This window comes from Ziziphus jujuba, chromosome 7 (assembly GCF_031755915.1).
Source record: "Ziziphus jujuba cultivar Dongzao chromosome 7, ASM3175591v1".
In the NCBI taxonomy this organism is placed as follows: Eukaryota; Viridiplantae; Streptophyta; class Magnoliopsida; order Rosales; family Rhamnaceae; genus Ziziphus; species Ziziphus jujuba.
Window position 1 is genome coordinate 19,534,212 of NC_083385.1, and position 16,292 is coordinate 19,550,503.

The 16,292-nt window shown below is 31.7% G+C and overlaps 1 protein-coding gene across 1 annotated transcript; it reads right to left on the reverse strand.

The window, feature by feature from the left end:
- Positions 1–13,879: 13,879 nt before the first annotated feature.
- LOC107425479 (cytochrome P450 78A7) lies at positions 13,880–15,920 on the reverse strand. Its single transcript, XM_016035478.4, has 2 exons — positions 14,818–15,920; positions 13,880–14,747 (listed from the first exon to the last, which is right to left on the reverse strand). Exons 1-2 carry the CDS (start codon positions 15,811–15,813, stop codon positions 14,127–14,129), a joined length of 1,617 nt encoding a protein of 538 aa, XP_015890964.3. The 5' UTR covers positions 15,814–15,920; the 3' UTR covers positions 13,880–14,126.
- Between the last annotated feature and the right edge of the window lie 372 nt (positions 15,921–16,292).

The following is a 16,292-nucleotide window of genomic DNA, read 5'->3' on the forward strand; positions in this document are numbered from 1 at the left end:
GTTCTTCCCCCAAGATGATAATCATCTTGATCATCCTCAGCATGTGACTTTTTTGAACTTCCCTATAAATATCAACAAACAAAATTTAAAGTATAACAAAAATGAAACTATTTAAAACATATACAAAATTAATTATTATATATAGCTGCATCAAAAAATACCTCATAAGATGGAAAAATAACAAGATCTTTTGGGCATGGTACAAAAGCACCTTCAGCATCATCGACACATGTAATGTCAAATGACGAAATAGGCAAAGATACAAATCCATCAATCACGTCATTGACAGTGATCTTATAATTTTGTGCACCTAGTTTTCACATCATGGCACATATTCGTTGGCATAGAAGATACAAAAATGCCACATGCTACTATATGGCCGACATTGCCTTGTGCAAGATTGTATTTTACACCCTACAAAGTTAAAAACAATTTAATATATATTCACATGACAATATTCTTTCAACCTAAATACCTGATCTCATGACCTCATGGTCATAGGTAGGGGTAATTAACCATGAGAGCTACCCACTTTGACAAGTTGACATGTTAATAATAACCCACTTAGACATATCTATATATATATATACACATATAACTGTATATAATGAAATAATTATTATTTTAACATATATATTAACACAAAAAATTTGGTTATTTTTTTTGTCAAAATACCTCTAAAGATGTCATGGGTGATGGATACATCGGAGAAACATTGGCCTTAGATTTAGATGGGGTCCCATGAGCAGCGACATCATCGGATGGACAAGAAAGTGACAGGATGTTATTATCACATGCCGATACAAGCTCGTTAACTTTGTCAAAATTGCTTTTATTTCAGATGATCCCCACAAGACCATTGATCATCATCTCTAGCTTTATAATTTTTTCACTATTCGCCAACTCAGTCTTTTTTTGTGAACTTTGCTTAGAGGTATGGAAAAACTTAGTCACTGTGTATCTTTTGCCTCAACCCCTAAGCCTACCTCTGTACTCCTCATTCCCCAAAGCTTGTGGAGGATATCAACTGGAGGTGAAGTCTCAATTTCTCCTTCTGTTGCCTTCTTCCTTAGGACATTCTACAATATATTTATTAAATGATTAAATATCTTGGTCTATATAATGATGAACTAAATAATAATATATGCAACAAATATTCATAAAAAAATTGAGACTTCCCTCCTCCCCATATGTGCCCATGTCCATAGGTCATCTTGGTCTATATAATCTTGGGTGCCTCTTTCAATTTGCTTCAAAAGTTACAAATAAATTTTAATAATGCAAGTGATTAACAATGACAAAATTACATATAGTTAAATGTAAATAAAAAAAATTTGTATACAATGGCTTTCCAATTTTGCATATCCTATTGCACCCATTCTATGTGGATACATGTTTAATTTTCGTTTTTTAGAATATTCATGACTTGATGCCTTCAAAAATTATAAATACATGTACATATTAGAAAACCCAAATAATTTAAGTCAGCATAACAACTTTTAATTTTTATGTAAATAATGACAGCGCAATTTATACAAGTAACATTAACATGCATTAAATAAAACTATACCTTGAATTTATCCGACAACCTTTGTTTTACAAAATCATCCCACACCTCTTGGCTTATGAATTGATATGTTGAGGGTGGATGCTTAAACACTTCGGGTGTGTCGATATATGGTTAAATATATTTTACATATAAGTGATGCTTGAATTTTCTCCATTTTTCACCACAATCTTTTAAAGTTCCCTTCCTAAACCTCTCATCTTTATTCAAATATTGCTACAAATTTAAAACACATATATTTAATAACTTTGATTAATAAGTAAATGTGGTAAGTTAGAAATACATGTAAAATGCATATACAAGTTACTAATGCAAAAAAAAAAAAAAATTATAAAACCTTCATCATTTAAATATGACTAATAATAGACAATTAACAACAATGTATTACCTTTATCATATTCCATAGGTTAGCTTTTAACTCCTTTGACACAGCTTTCCAATTAAGTAAATTAGTTGGTATTGTACACCTAACCAATGAGCCCTCCAAATTGTTCATTTAAGCGGCTGCATTGTTAATAGCAACTCCAACCTCATTATATTGAGGTTCCAAGCTTTTTCTTCCCCCCACATCCATCCTAAGGCCTTGCATCATTGTAGCTCCTCTTCTTTTATGCCTTGTAGATGACGTAATCGGTCTTTCCATATCACTTGATGCCGATCCATCGTCATCCTTATCTGAGAGGACATGTTCATTAAAAGGATCAATAATTCTACATAAAAAAAAATTAAACACCAAATATTAATTATAACAACTATAACGAATGTAACAAATTAATATTACTAACAATATGAACATAGTGTGTAGTATAATTACTAATTAATAAAAAAAGCGATTTGGCGACTCTTTTCGCTGTAATACGTCGCCTAAATTGACCAAGCGACTCGTTTTACTATAAATTTGTCGCCTGTTTCGTCAAATTAAAAAAATATTATTTAATAGGATTGCAAATTTTAAAAGCAAATAACCTATCATTGAAACATAGACACCTGAAAATACTTATGTAGAGAAATTGGTCAATAAGTCCTTGTTGAATTAGAATTATACATTTGGTATACCTTATCTCAAATTAGGTTTTGAGATATTTTGTGTTTTATGTACACACATATATGTGAATAATTGAGAAGAGCATTGACAAAACTATTTTCTGTTTTTTTATCAATGGAATATAAGTTCATTGGATTGCTATATGATTATATGTGTAGTTGAACAATCAAAAAACTAATTAAAGAAGAAAACGGGAATAAAATGCTTTAAAAATTTTAGAACAGGCGATGCCTTTATATGAGAATGCGTCGCCTGATTCCTCATTTTTAAAAAACAAAAAACAATTTAGAAGACTTGTAAATTTTAATAACAATTAAGCTGTACTTGAAAAACAAAAAAATTAAACAACCATCTTAGAAATTTTGCTTCACATTTTTAAGAATTATTTTCAGTATTTATTTGTAGATGTACAAAGAAAAAAAATAATTAAAGAACCAAAAAAATTGATTCTTCACTAACAGGCGATGCTTTATGTAGTAACTGCATCGCCTATTTCCTTATATTAAAAAAAAAATATTTATGAGATTTGCCAATTTTGAAAACAAAAAAACTGTACTTAAAAACACACAAAAAAGAATTAATTACTAATTAAAGAAAATTAAAAAAAAAAGGATATGGAGACTCTTTTTTATGTGAATGCGTCGCCTGAAATGATCTGGCAACTCTTTTAGCTATAAATGTATCGCTTATTCTTTCAAATTAAAAAAATAATAATAATAATAAAATTAATGGGCTTGCAAATTTTAAAAGCAAATAAACTATCATTGAAATACAAACACTTGAAAGTTCATCTCCTTGAACGTACTTATGTAGAAAAATTGGTCAATAAGTCCTTGTTGAATTAGAATTCTACATTCGATGTAACCTCAAATTAGGTCTTGAGAAAACTGTTTTGAACATAAAAAAAAATTCATTTTTCAGTAGGCAATGCTTTAATTTTATGAGACTTGCATATTTTGAAAACAAATAAATTGTACTTGAAAACACAAAAAATGATAATAATAATAATAATAATAATAACTAACCAAAGAAAATAAAAATAAAAAGGATATGGCTACTCTTTTTGCTATAAATGTATAACCTGAAATGATCTGGCCACTCTTTTTACTGTAAATTCGTCGCCTGTTCGTCAAATTAAAAAAAATAATTTAATTGGATTGCAAATTTTAAAAGCGAATAAACTATCATTGAAATACAAACACCTAAAATTTTAGCTCGTTTAACATACTTATGTAGAGAAATTGGTCAATAAGTCCTTGTTGAATTCGAATTATACATTTGGTTTACCCTATCTTAGATTAGGTTTTTAGATATTTTATGTTTCGTGTATAAACATATATGTGAATAATTGATAAGAGTATTGATAAAATTGTTTTCTGTTTTTAAATCAATGGAATTGATGTTCATTGGATTGCTACGTGAATATATTTGTAGATGAAATTTCAAAAAACTAATTAAAGATTATTAAGAAATTATAAAAAATGGATCAGGCGACGCTTTAAGATGTAAATGCATCGCCTGTTCTGTTCATTTAAAAAGAAGAAAAAAACATTTATGAGACTTGCATATTTTAAAAGCAAATGCAAATTCTAAAATCAAATAAACTGTACTTGAAAAAATAAAAAATAAAAAAAAGAATCTGGCGATGCTCTTTTTTGTAATTTGTCGCCTGTACCTTCAAATTAAAAGGCAAATAAACTGTACTTGAAAGAATAAAAAACATAATAATAATAATAATAACTAACTAAGGAAAAAAAAAAAAAACAAGATCTGGCGACACTAAAGTAAAATGCTTCGGAGTTTATTTCATTGTAACGACGCGTTGTTCAAAAGCGCTACCTAATATATTAATCTTTAGCGATGCTTTTTCTTCAAAATGGTCACTTTTTTTGCCATTTTCTGAAAATTTTTATGCCCGCCTTTGAATCTTTTTTCTTTTCTAAAACTACATCAAGTACACTACCTAATAAATGTTAGAATTGGAAGCAATCTAAAAGAGACTTGAAGAGTGGGATATTTCAGGTTTCATTTCTCATTTGCCTATATTGTCGTGGAGAAGCTGGGTTTCTCTATGTCGCCTTCGTGGTTAGCTAGGTTTCTTGTTTCTTTGTCTCCATCGTTTAGATGAGTTTCATTGTTTTTTGTGGTTAGCGATGACATGTGGTGGGTTGGTTTTTTTTTTTTTTTTTTTTTCCATTTTAACCGCAGGTTAGGTTTGTTGGGTTTTATTAATCTTGATTTTGTAGATAATTTGTTTGTGATATTGTTTGACATTGTTTTTGATAGGGAAATGGATAAATCATGGATAACAAAAGATAGAACATCAAACGATTTTGCTAACGGTGTGAATGAATTTATGATATTTAGCATGAAGAATGCCAATGATTGTAATGCCATACGGTGTCCTTGCATGAAATGTAGGAATATGAAAATCCATACTATTAGGGATATTAAAGGTCATATATATTAGAATGGGTTTGATGTTAGCTATCGGTGATGGATTTGGCATGGTGAGTCATATGATGATAGTATTGGACCATTTTCTCATTTTGAAAATACTAATATAGAATTTAATGAAAATGATAGTGGTAGTGAGGAAGACGTGGTTTTCAATAACTTAGAAATGACCCATGCTACCTTTGATAACTTTGATAATGATCTTAATGAATTTACTAAGTTATTGGAGGATGCGAAGAAATCTTTGTATCCAGGTTGTACCAAATTTACCAAGTTATCGGCCTTGGTTAAATTGTATAACTTAAAAACAAGATGTGGATATTCTTATAAGAGCTTTGATGTACTATTACAATTGTTATCTGAGATATTGCCAAATGACAATGTGTTGCCAACATCTATGTACAATGTTAATAAGACTTTAGGTGCTTTGGGAATGGAGTACACCAAGATTTATGTATGTCCTAAAAGTTGTATTTTGTTTAGGAAGGAATATTTGGACCTTAATGAATGTCCTAAATGTGGATCTCCTAAATGGAAAATTGGTAAGAATGGAGTTGTTAGCAATATTCCAAATAAAGTTTTATGGTACTTTCCTATTATTTCATGTTTTAAAAGAATGTTTCGTAGTGTTGAAATGGCTAAGAATTGGACATGGCATGCCAATGGGAGAAAGGTTAAGATAAGGGAAATGCAACACCCTGCGGATTCTCCATCTTGGAAGTTGGTTGATCGTTTATGGCCAAACTTTGCATTAGAAGATAGGAATTTGAGACTTGGGATCATGGTTGACGGAGTTAATCCACATAGTATGTTAAGTAGTAGGTATAGTTGTTGGCATGTGATGATAGTTGTGTATAATGTTCCTCTTTGGCTGTGTATGAAGTGGAAATTTATGATGTTGAGTCTTCTAATTTCTTAACTGAAGCAACCCGGCAATCATATTGATGTATACATGGAGCCATTAGTTGAAAACCTGCAGAGGTTGTGGAATGAGGGTGTTACGGTCTTCGATGCTTACAATAAAGAGAAATTCACTTTGAAGGTAGTGTTGCTATGGACAACAAATGATTTCCCAGCTTATGGTAACTTGTCCAATCATGCAGTGAAGGGATATTATGCTTGTCTAATTTGCAGTGAAATTACCTTTGCTACAAGGCTAAAGCATGGGAAAAAAATGAGTTTTACCAGGCATAAAAGATTTCTTCCTCCAAATCATCGCTACAGAAGACAAAAGAAGGCTTTCAATGGATTTCAAGATTTTGGAGTGCCTCCAAAACAGTTGATTGGAGAAGAAATATTAGCTAAGCTTAATGCACTGAGTTTTGATAACTCAAACAAAAGGAAAAGAACTGTTGATTCCGAAGAATGTTGGCAGAAGAAGTCCACTTTTTTTGAATTGGAATATTGGAAATTTCTCCATGTGCAACATAATTTAGATGTCATGCATATTGAGAAAAATGTTTGTGAGAGCATATATGGTACATTGCTCAATATTCTTGGTAAGATGAAGGATGGAGAATGCTTAGTTAGATTTACAAGAAATGAGTTTGCGGAAAGACTTAGCCCCTAAGCCACAAGGAAATCGAACTTTCCTACCACCGGCCTGCTATACATTATCAAAGCAAGAGAAAAAATTGTTTTGTAAGTGTTTAGCGAACTTAAAGGCTCCAAATGGTTATTCTTCAAACTTTAGGAATCTTGTTTCAATGGAGGACTTAAAGATGGTAGGATTGAAATCTCTTGATTGTCATACATTGATGCAACCTCTTGTAATTCATGCATTCCTTCCTAAAAAAGTGAGATATGCAATTGCAAGAAGTTTATCATTGTTGCTGAATTGGACAAAATTCAAAATGATTGTTACATCTTTGTGCCTTCTAGAGAAATATTTCCACCATCATTTTTTGATGTAATGGTTCACCAAATGCACATTTGGTTCGAGAGGTCAAAAGTGTTGAAAGGTTATGTTTGAAATAAAAATCGGCCAGAAGGTTGTATTGACGAGAGTTATATTTGTGAAGAAGTCATTGAGCTTTGTAGTGAATTTCAAAGAGGGCTAGATGCGGTTTGAAACCCCATTGGTAGATATCAAAAGTTAAATGATGAGGATGATGTTGGTGGCCCCATTAAAGGTGGAAAAAATCAATCAATTCATCAACAACTTTAGGAGCAAGTCCATAAATGCATACTTTCGAATGCACCAAAAGTGGAATCATATGCCAGGTGCGTATATACATGTTAATGTATAAATTAGTTGATATTTTGAATATATTAATATGCATAAATAAGTTGATATTTTGAATATTTTTATTAATTACAAAAACTTTTCTTTGTTTTAGTATTCATTTTGAAGTCTTGAAGTCAAGCAAAAAAAATTGAGAAAAAAAAGCAAAATGGTTTTAAGATGAACGCAAATGTACATTTATATATTGGTTACATGATAAGGCATGGAAAAGTTAAATATTCAATATAATATTATTGTTTTAGCTTAATTTAACTTTACTAAATAAATATTTTTCATATATTTTTTTTTCAATTGACTAGATTGAACAGGAGCGAAATCAACCAAATCACACAATTTCAAAAACATTAAGCCCATGGTCTGTAATGAGTGGTAACAAAACATGAAGAATATGAGATTAGAGGGGTTCGATTCAACACTTTATATAGGGATAATAAGCGGATCACCCAGAATAGTGGTATCAAAGTAATTGTCAAAAGTGAGCATTTTACTAGTGCTAAGGATAATAACCCAATTTTAGCTGAGATGGCATACCATAAGATCATAAGAGAAATTTGTGGTGTCAATTACATTGTGTTTTGAATTCCCGTGTTCAAGTGTGATTGGGTTGACAGCAATGGTGTGAAAGTTGATAAGATGGGGTTTACATGTGTTAACTTAAATAAAATTGGATATAGATCTGATCTATTCATTATGGCTTCACATGTTCAACAAGTATTTTATGTTGAAGATCAACTTGATTTGAGATGGTCTGTTGTTTTAACTCCACCACAACATCATATTTTTGTTGAAGAAGAATTGATTGAAGAAAATGTTCTTGGCGATACTACGATGGCTCACAATCCATTTGTCATACAGTTGTTAAGTGTTGATGAAAATGATAATGAGGAGGAATATGAAAGTGGCTATATTTGTAATGACTGTGAGGGAATATGGATAAAAAATATCTTTTAAATAAATTGGTACGTAGATTTATTAACTTATATTTTAAGTAATATTTATGACATTCATTATTATTCATTTAATTAATTTTTTGATCCACTTCATTATGAGTTTTCGACTTTTAATTAGGAGAAATGTGCCTCGCCAAATCTTAAAAACAATGGTAATATTCTTTAAATTTTCATTTACTAAATTATATTTTTAATAATAATTAATATTTATTTATTTTGCATAAATGTTAATAATTTTTTTAATTTTTTCATATACAGTATAAGGGTGTAATATCGTCCACAAGAGGATGTCAATTTCCATCTCAATGAGTATGCATTCATGGAAGTTTAATTGATATTGCTTTTGCTTTTGCATATACAATAGTTCATCAAATTGTAAAAATATTTCATAAGATAATATTTAATTTATTTTATAATTATTTTGTTATTAAAATGTTTAGTTTTAAATTTTTGTATTCTAATTATTTTGGATGAAGTAAGTTTTAATTTTTTTGTATTTTTACTATTTTAATCAATTTTCACAATATTAAAATAATCAAATTTAAAAAAAAAAAAGCCGATGCATTACAATAAAAACGTCACCTAAAAGATGGGGTGACGCTTCTGTTCACCTTCAGCGACGCTTTTTTGGAAAAGTGTCTCCTTTCATTAGCTGCCTTTTAGTAACGCTTTAGCAAAATATATATAGCAACACGTTTAAAAACCCGCACTAAATGTAACTTTTAGAGACTCTTTTTGAAAGCGTCACTAAATGTTTAACATAAAAGCTAAAGCCTTACACTAAAGTGTCGTTAAAAAAGCTGACACTTTTTTAAAAGCGTCGCTAAAAGTTGAAAATAAAATCTAACGCTTTTTCTAAAAGCATCACTAAAATGAAAATATAAAAGCTGACTCTTTTAACAAAATCGTTGCTAAAAACTCAAAAAAATAGACGACAAGATTTTATAGCGTCGCTTTTTCTTTAAACTTTTAGCGACGCGATATTTTGTACGATATCAACTTTTCTTCAAGATTATGCGACACTATTAATACGTTGCATGTTGTCTTATGGTTTTAGCGATAGGATCTTAGGTAACGTTTCATAAAACATCATTATTTGTTTTGTGCGACACATTAATTGCATCGTTTATCATTGTGATACTTGTAGTGTTTACCAAAATCAATAATTATTTGAGAAATTTTCTCATGCTAAAAGATATTAAAAGAAAAAAAAAATTCATATTTTCCATAGTTATGTGAATTACTTTGGTATGCTTTTGCTCTTCTCGATAAATAACATGGTTATAAAACAAAACTAGGGAAGCATACTAGCAAAAAATTTATAATATAATTTCAACAAATGTGTTTTTGATAGATTCATTACTAAAGAACCATAAAATTTAGACTAAGTTTATTACTATTTGTTCTATATTTGTATTTCTAAATAGATGAAAATGGTTTATAAAAAGAAAAAAAAATTAGAAGAGGGCATCTGGCCTTTTAAATCTTTATATAGGAAACTTAAAATATAAGGCCCAACTTTGCTACCAACAATATTATTTTATTATTTAAAAAACAAAATAGTGGATGCATTTTCAAAGGACTTTTAGAGAGGAAGGGTTTGACTCTAATCCATTTTACTTAGTAAAACCCTATAAATCCCAGGATTCCAAATGAATTAAACTTCCAACATATATTTGACTGAACGAATAATTTTAACAATCATTTTAGAAAATTGTAACCTCTAGTTTTTTCAACTAAATATAGATATTCGTCCATCATAAGCAAGAACAACCAACATTATTTGATATCCAATTATCTACCTCTGTTTGACAAAACAAATTAGATGACAACCTCCACCAGGAAATGGTGTCAAAATTAACGTGGATGCGGCAACAGTGAACTGTATCAAGGAAATGGTTGGTATTGGTGTGGTTGTCAGTTGAGAATGGATAATTGCTCGCTGCTTTAGCAAAACCAATTTTTGAATTTCTATCCCCTCTAGCAACAGAGGTGATAGCTTTACACAAGCTAAAGTCCGGCTTTTGCTAAAGAGTTGGTATTTCAATTTTGAATTAATGAATCAGATTTCTTGAATACTGTGCCTGTTTCATGATAAGATGATTGGTACATACTAGAAGGAAATAACGTGGAATGTGCAAAACAATTGAGAAGGAAGTTTACAAATCTTCTACGTATGTATGTGCGTAGATATGTTCCTAGAAATCGTAAGGGAGTTGCACACGGCTTCTAAATCTAATCCAGATTCTATTCTTTCGTTTGGTGGGGAAGGAATTAGTCATTAAGCATGCATGTAAAAATAAACAAGGATTTCTTATTAATCTGTTTCATAATGTCCAAGACCCAAACATCCACGTCCCAAAAGTACCAAACCATTCACAAAGTAACCCATTAATGGTTAACAGCTCCGTTATAAATACCATTTTTAATAGATTAAAAAAAAAACAAAAACACAAACACAAACAAGCTTTTTTTCGTTTTCGAGTAATACCCAAACTAGGTTACAAACAGAAAAAGCATCTGATGGGGACACGTGTGTCCCACGAGTCCTTCCTACTTGGTCCGCCTCTCAAAAAGAGATCCCCTGATTCGACCAAAAAAATTAATATCCCGAGTCCTATTTTTTTTTTTTTTTGGTTAAATAATTGCTTTAATAGCAGAAAAAGGACAAAGCACAGGGGATTACTTAGAGGTCGGAAGGAGATGTCACATTAAACCTTGTCCTTCTAGTTATTGATATCCTATTAATAAAGAAGCTTGCAAAAAAACAAAAAAGAAAGGAAAAACCTTTGACTAAAGAGAGCTGCATACTTTTGACCGCGAAATTTTTCTTCTTGTTTCTCCTAATGTCTTATGATTCCAAAATTTTTTCTTTTTTCGAAAAAAGTTATGAGAACTACAAAAAGCGCACCTGCTCATGGTATTCTCTTCATACTATGAATATTTTAATGGTGAAAATGACGAGTAAATTTTAATGTTAATTAATATTTAGGAACAAGTTCACTGGGTTGGAAATTCTTGCTTTGTTTTATGTTGCTATAATAATTTTGTATCATTGCAAAATATGTAAGTTTACTTTTTGGTTTTTGATTTCTTTTGGCCATTGAGGAGTAATCATTTTGCACTAGATAAATATAAATTTTTTGCAGGGTTGGCGGTAGCAAGCACAGTGTGAGAAAATTAATAACAACAGAAAAAGAGAAAAGAAAGAAGAAGTTTTTTTGATAAGAGGAAAAAGAAAGTTGAGTACGGTGTCAGTTGCTGATTCGGCATCATGTATTTTTTTTCTTTGGGTGAATGTAAAATGATACATATACGTGTGCTTCCGTTCATTGATCCATGCCATGGTAAACATTGAGCACAAAATAATTTTCTGATTAATTAATTAACAACATTCCTGAAATTCTTCCTAATATTAATAGAGATAATGTAATCATAATATATATCATCATGGGTTTCTGAACACGAATGGAATGAATATGAACATGTTTTAAGAACTAAGTACCATTTTTATAACTCATCTTCCGTCTAGATTCTGGAATATTTCCTAAAAAAGTGAGGTCCATATGTTTTTTTCTTCGGGTTTTAAACAAGTGAAGTAGGTTTCATATTGTTGTATAAAGTATAGGGTTTTATTGTTCAACTTTAAGGACCTCTAGTGGATTATCCAGTGCCTCCCCCCAACGAAGAGCTCCTTCTAGCAAAAGAAAGAATAAACGATTGATTATAAAAGTTTATTCGGGAATAGATTAACAGTGTGATGGAAATTGAGAAGACTACCAAATTTCAATTCCAAAGCATGTGTAAATTGATTTATGAAAAGTCTAATTTATTTTTTTAGTTATGTTAAAATAAACATAAAAATTTTATTTTATTTTATTTTTTAACAATATATGTTTTAAAAATGTAATTTATTTGTCTTTCAAATTAAATATTAGTTATATATTAATGCCATCTCTAGTAAATGATATTTTTTTATATATACATTATAAAATAAATGGAAGAACAATAATTTAATATTTATTTTGATATAAAAAGATAAAACTAAATACTGCATAAGCTAATTGAATAAGAGATATCAACATATAAAGTTATTTTTGAAATAGGTCATTTAATAATGATTACTAATAATAATTATAATTAATAAAAATAACTAAATAATAATTATCCAAATTTCAAAATAGTGGTATTTCTAAACTCTCACAATCTAGATGAATTTTTACACCTTTGGTATTTCTAAACGACAAATTTGGAAATGTATAGTTTAATTGCCGACAACTCTGTCCGGTTCAAACTCAAACAATAATTTTTTAATTGTGAATTAGTCTGTCTATCTCTATTTTTTATCAAGTTTAATAGGTACGTGAACATCAAAAGACTTTAGTGGGTACGTACTGACAAAGAGGTTTATTCTATTCTCTTTTTCCTATAGAATTTATTTATTTATTTATTTTCCCTTAATCAAAGCGCGTTAACCGACATGGCATGCACAATTAGACAAAATGGAAAACAGTTCACTCACTAAGTCACGAAGCGAGCTCCGACTTTCGTTCATAAAAAAACAAAGATGGTGGCTTAGTGCCGACTAACAATATTTTATTTTATTATTTAAAAAACAATATAATGGATGGAACTTGCAAAGACTTTATAGGAGAGGAATTGACACTATGGATGAAATTTTCAGACTTTTAGGAGAGGAATTGACACTAACCCTTTTTATTAAAACTATAGAAAATCTCAGGATTTTCGAAATGAATTAATTAAACTCCCAAAGGTTGACTGTTATTAAACTAATAATTTTAACAATTATTTTAGAAAGTAATCGCAAATCGTTACCGTGGAATAGTTCCTTCAATTAAATGTAGATATTTATCAATCAAAAAAATTCTTTATAAGCAAAGATTAACTAATATCATCTAATTATCCAATTATTTACCTCTATTTGACAAAACAAATTAAATGATAACCTCCTTCCCACAATGGTGTTAAAATTAATGTGGTAATGGGCTTTTGCTAAATAGTTGGTATTTTTCGATTGTAAATTAATGAAATCAGATTTTTTAAATACTATTCATATACATGTTTCATGATCAATATATATATGATTGGGCACTAAAAAGGAAGTAGCAGCATGGAATGTGCAAAACTTTTTCTACATATGTATGTAGATATGTTTCGAGAAATTGTAATGGAAATGCACATGACATTGCTTGGTTTGCCTTTAAAGTGTAACCAATAACCAATTAATTTGGCTCAAAGAAGGACCTTGTGGCTTTATAGTTTAATGTTTACTTATATACTTTCCATTTATTTTTTATTTGATAAAAAAGTTTTACATTCATTGAAATTAGAAAAAAGAAAAAAAAGGAACATCGTCTATCATATATGTCATCAACTACTACAAACCATCGCAACAATTAATTCCAACATAGAAAGAAACATACAAATATTAAAAAACTGAGCGTAGAGTCAATGATACCATTCATGGAAGAATATTGTTAAAAGATTTCATGGTGCATGGCTTCTAAATCTCATCCCTTATGATATGGAATATTTTTTATTCTTTAAAAAAAAAAAAAAAAAAAGAGAGAAAAAAAGTCATGGATCACCAAATAGAATAAAGAAGGTTTTCTTACGAGTCTATTAAACACAAATATTTTATTAATATATTGCCTCACTAAGATTCACACAATATGCAAGTCCCCAAACCAACCATTTTCTTAAACCAAATCATTCACAAAGCAAACCCCACGATGCTTTATTTTAATAGATAAAAATCCAAACTATGGTTACAAATAAATTAAAAAGAGATTGATCTGGTCCCACATCGATGATACACCTGAAATCCATGCATCACCTAACCTAGAACCAAACACCATCAATCCTTCTTTGCGCCGCCACAACGTGCAGAGGATGCTTCATCTCGCACGACAGTTTGAGCATCTCACTCAGATCAACCGGCTTAGAATCGTCAGGGACCCACTTGAAATTCTGGACCAGCTTAGCCACCCACAGGCTCACAGTCACCAGACCAAGGTTCTTTCCCGGGCAAACCCTCCGGCCGGCACCGAACGGAGCGAGCCTCAGGTCACTGCCTTTCACGTCCACGTCGGCTACCAAGTACCTCTCGGGTTTGAACACGTGTGGCTCGTCCCACACGCTCGGGTCGTGTGTTATAGCCCACATGTTCACCATGGCGGTTGTGTTGGCCGGGATCAACATCCCGTTGCTGAGCTGGACATCCGACGTGGAGAGACGGGCCCATGAAAGCAGTGGGCCTGGCGGGTGGACCCGTAGTGTTTCCTTCACCACGGCCTGCAAGTAAGGCAACGTTGCCACGTCAGCATCTGTCATGTTTCTCTCTCCAATGGCGTTGTGGATTTCCCAGTAAAGCTTCTCTTGCACGTCTGGGTTCAGAATCAACTCGGCCATCACCCACTCAGTCAACGAGGCGGTTGTATCAGTCCCTCTGAATATCATTTCCTGCAAATTAAAATAACCCAACAACTCACTGAGTCAACTCAATAATTAAAAAAAAAAAAAAATTACTCACCCATAGCACAGCAACCGTATCATCTTCATTAAGCTTTTCATCACCATCCAAAGAGAGCAAAACGTCGACGAAATCGGTTTGATCAAGCAGCTTATCAGATTTACAGCCTCGGTGCTCTTGAATAATTCCTTTCACGAATTTCCTGACTCGGGGAACGAGTTTCGAGCACCGTTCGTTGATCCGAAATGGATCATAAAAATAGCTCAGCCATGGAAGATAATCGGACCAGTTAAAAGCACCAAGGAGCTCAAACCCTTCTCTAACCATTTCTTTAAGCTCTTCGAGTTCTTCGCCATCTTTAATCGAATCGTACCTCTTGCCGAAAACGCTTCCCATTATGTTGTTCAACGAAGCAGCTTGAAGGTGTTTCCTCAAACAAACGACACCGTTCAGATTCTGCTCCTTCGCTATGCTACTCAACATTTCGGCGCATTCTAGCTGACGGCCCGTTTCATGGGCCGCAATGCGCCGAGGAGCGAAGAGGTGAGACGAGGCGATCCGTCTCAGCAACCGCCAGTACGTTCCGTTGGGAGCGAAGCCGATGGCTCGGTCGAACATCAGGCTTTTAGCCGATCGTTTAAGAGGCCGGTCGGCGAAATGTGGTGAAGTCAGGATTTCTTTCGCAGTGTCTGGGTGGGAAGCAACTACTAGAGGCGTTGAGCCGAGACTAAGAGCCATAAGTTGGGTGGTTTTAGCTCGGCTCCAAGTCATCGAAGCCAAAGAACGGTGAGCCAAGCCACGGCTGAGAGTGAAGAGGCTTCCAAAAAAAGGAAGGCCTCGAGACCTAGGAATAGAAACACGACCTTTCTGATACCTCCCGTTTTTCCATGCAATGCCATCAGCGGCAAAGACCCATGTGAGAAAACTAAGAGAGAGAAAGACAACGAAGAGATAAAATACAAGATAAAGATCAAAAAAAATTTTGGAACCCAGAAAACCTGGGAGTGTAAGAACCCACCAGCTTGATTCTTTGCTAACCAAACTCATGAGCTCCATTTTTTGGCCTACGAGAAAACAGTTAAGGAAAAGGGTTTGATCTTTATTTTATTATTAATTTTTTTTTTTTTGGGGTCATCAAAGGAAAAGGTTTTGATGTGAGTAAGTGAGTTTGGGTCTTGAAGGTTTATATAGAAGAGAAAATAGATACGGGGTATCTAGAGAAATCAATGGACATTGATTTTGTCTTGCTATTTTATTATTTAACTATCCCACCGACAAAAGCAGAAGGTTGAGGGCTTTTATTTTCATTTTAATTTTTTAATTTTAAATTCGTTTCGGGATTAGAGCTTCTTTAATAGTTTATTTATATACTTTATATTAATATTGCATAAGTATAAATAGAAAAAATTTAAATGTAACATAAAATTTATGAAGATAAAAACATTTGAGATCAATAATTGACAATATATATTCATTATAATTAAAGTTAAAACTAGAAAAATAATTAACAAAATAAGTTTATAAATAAAAGATAA

Coding starts and splice junctions, on each gene's coding strand:
- LOC107425479 (XM_016035478.4), bottom strand. CDS start 15,813: ATGGAGCTCATGAGTTTGGTTAGCAAAGAATCAAGCTGGTGGGTTCTT. Junction 14,748..14,817: donor ATACGGTTGCTGTGCTATGG/GTGAGTAATTTT, acceptor TTTAATTTGCAG/GAAATGATATTCAGAGGGAC.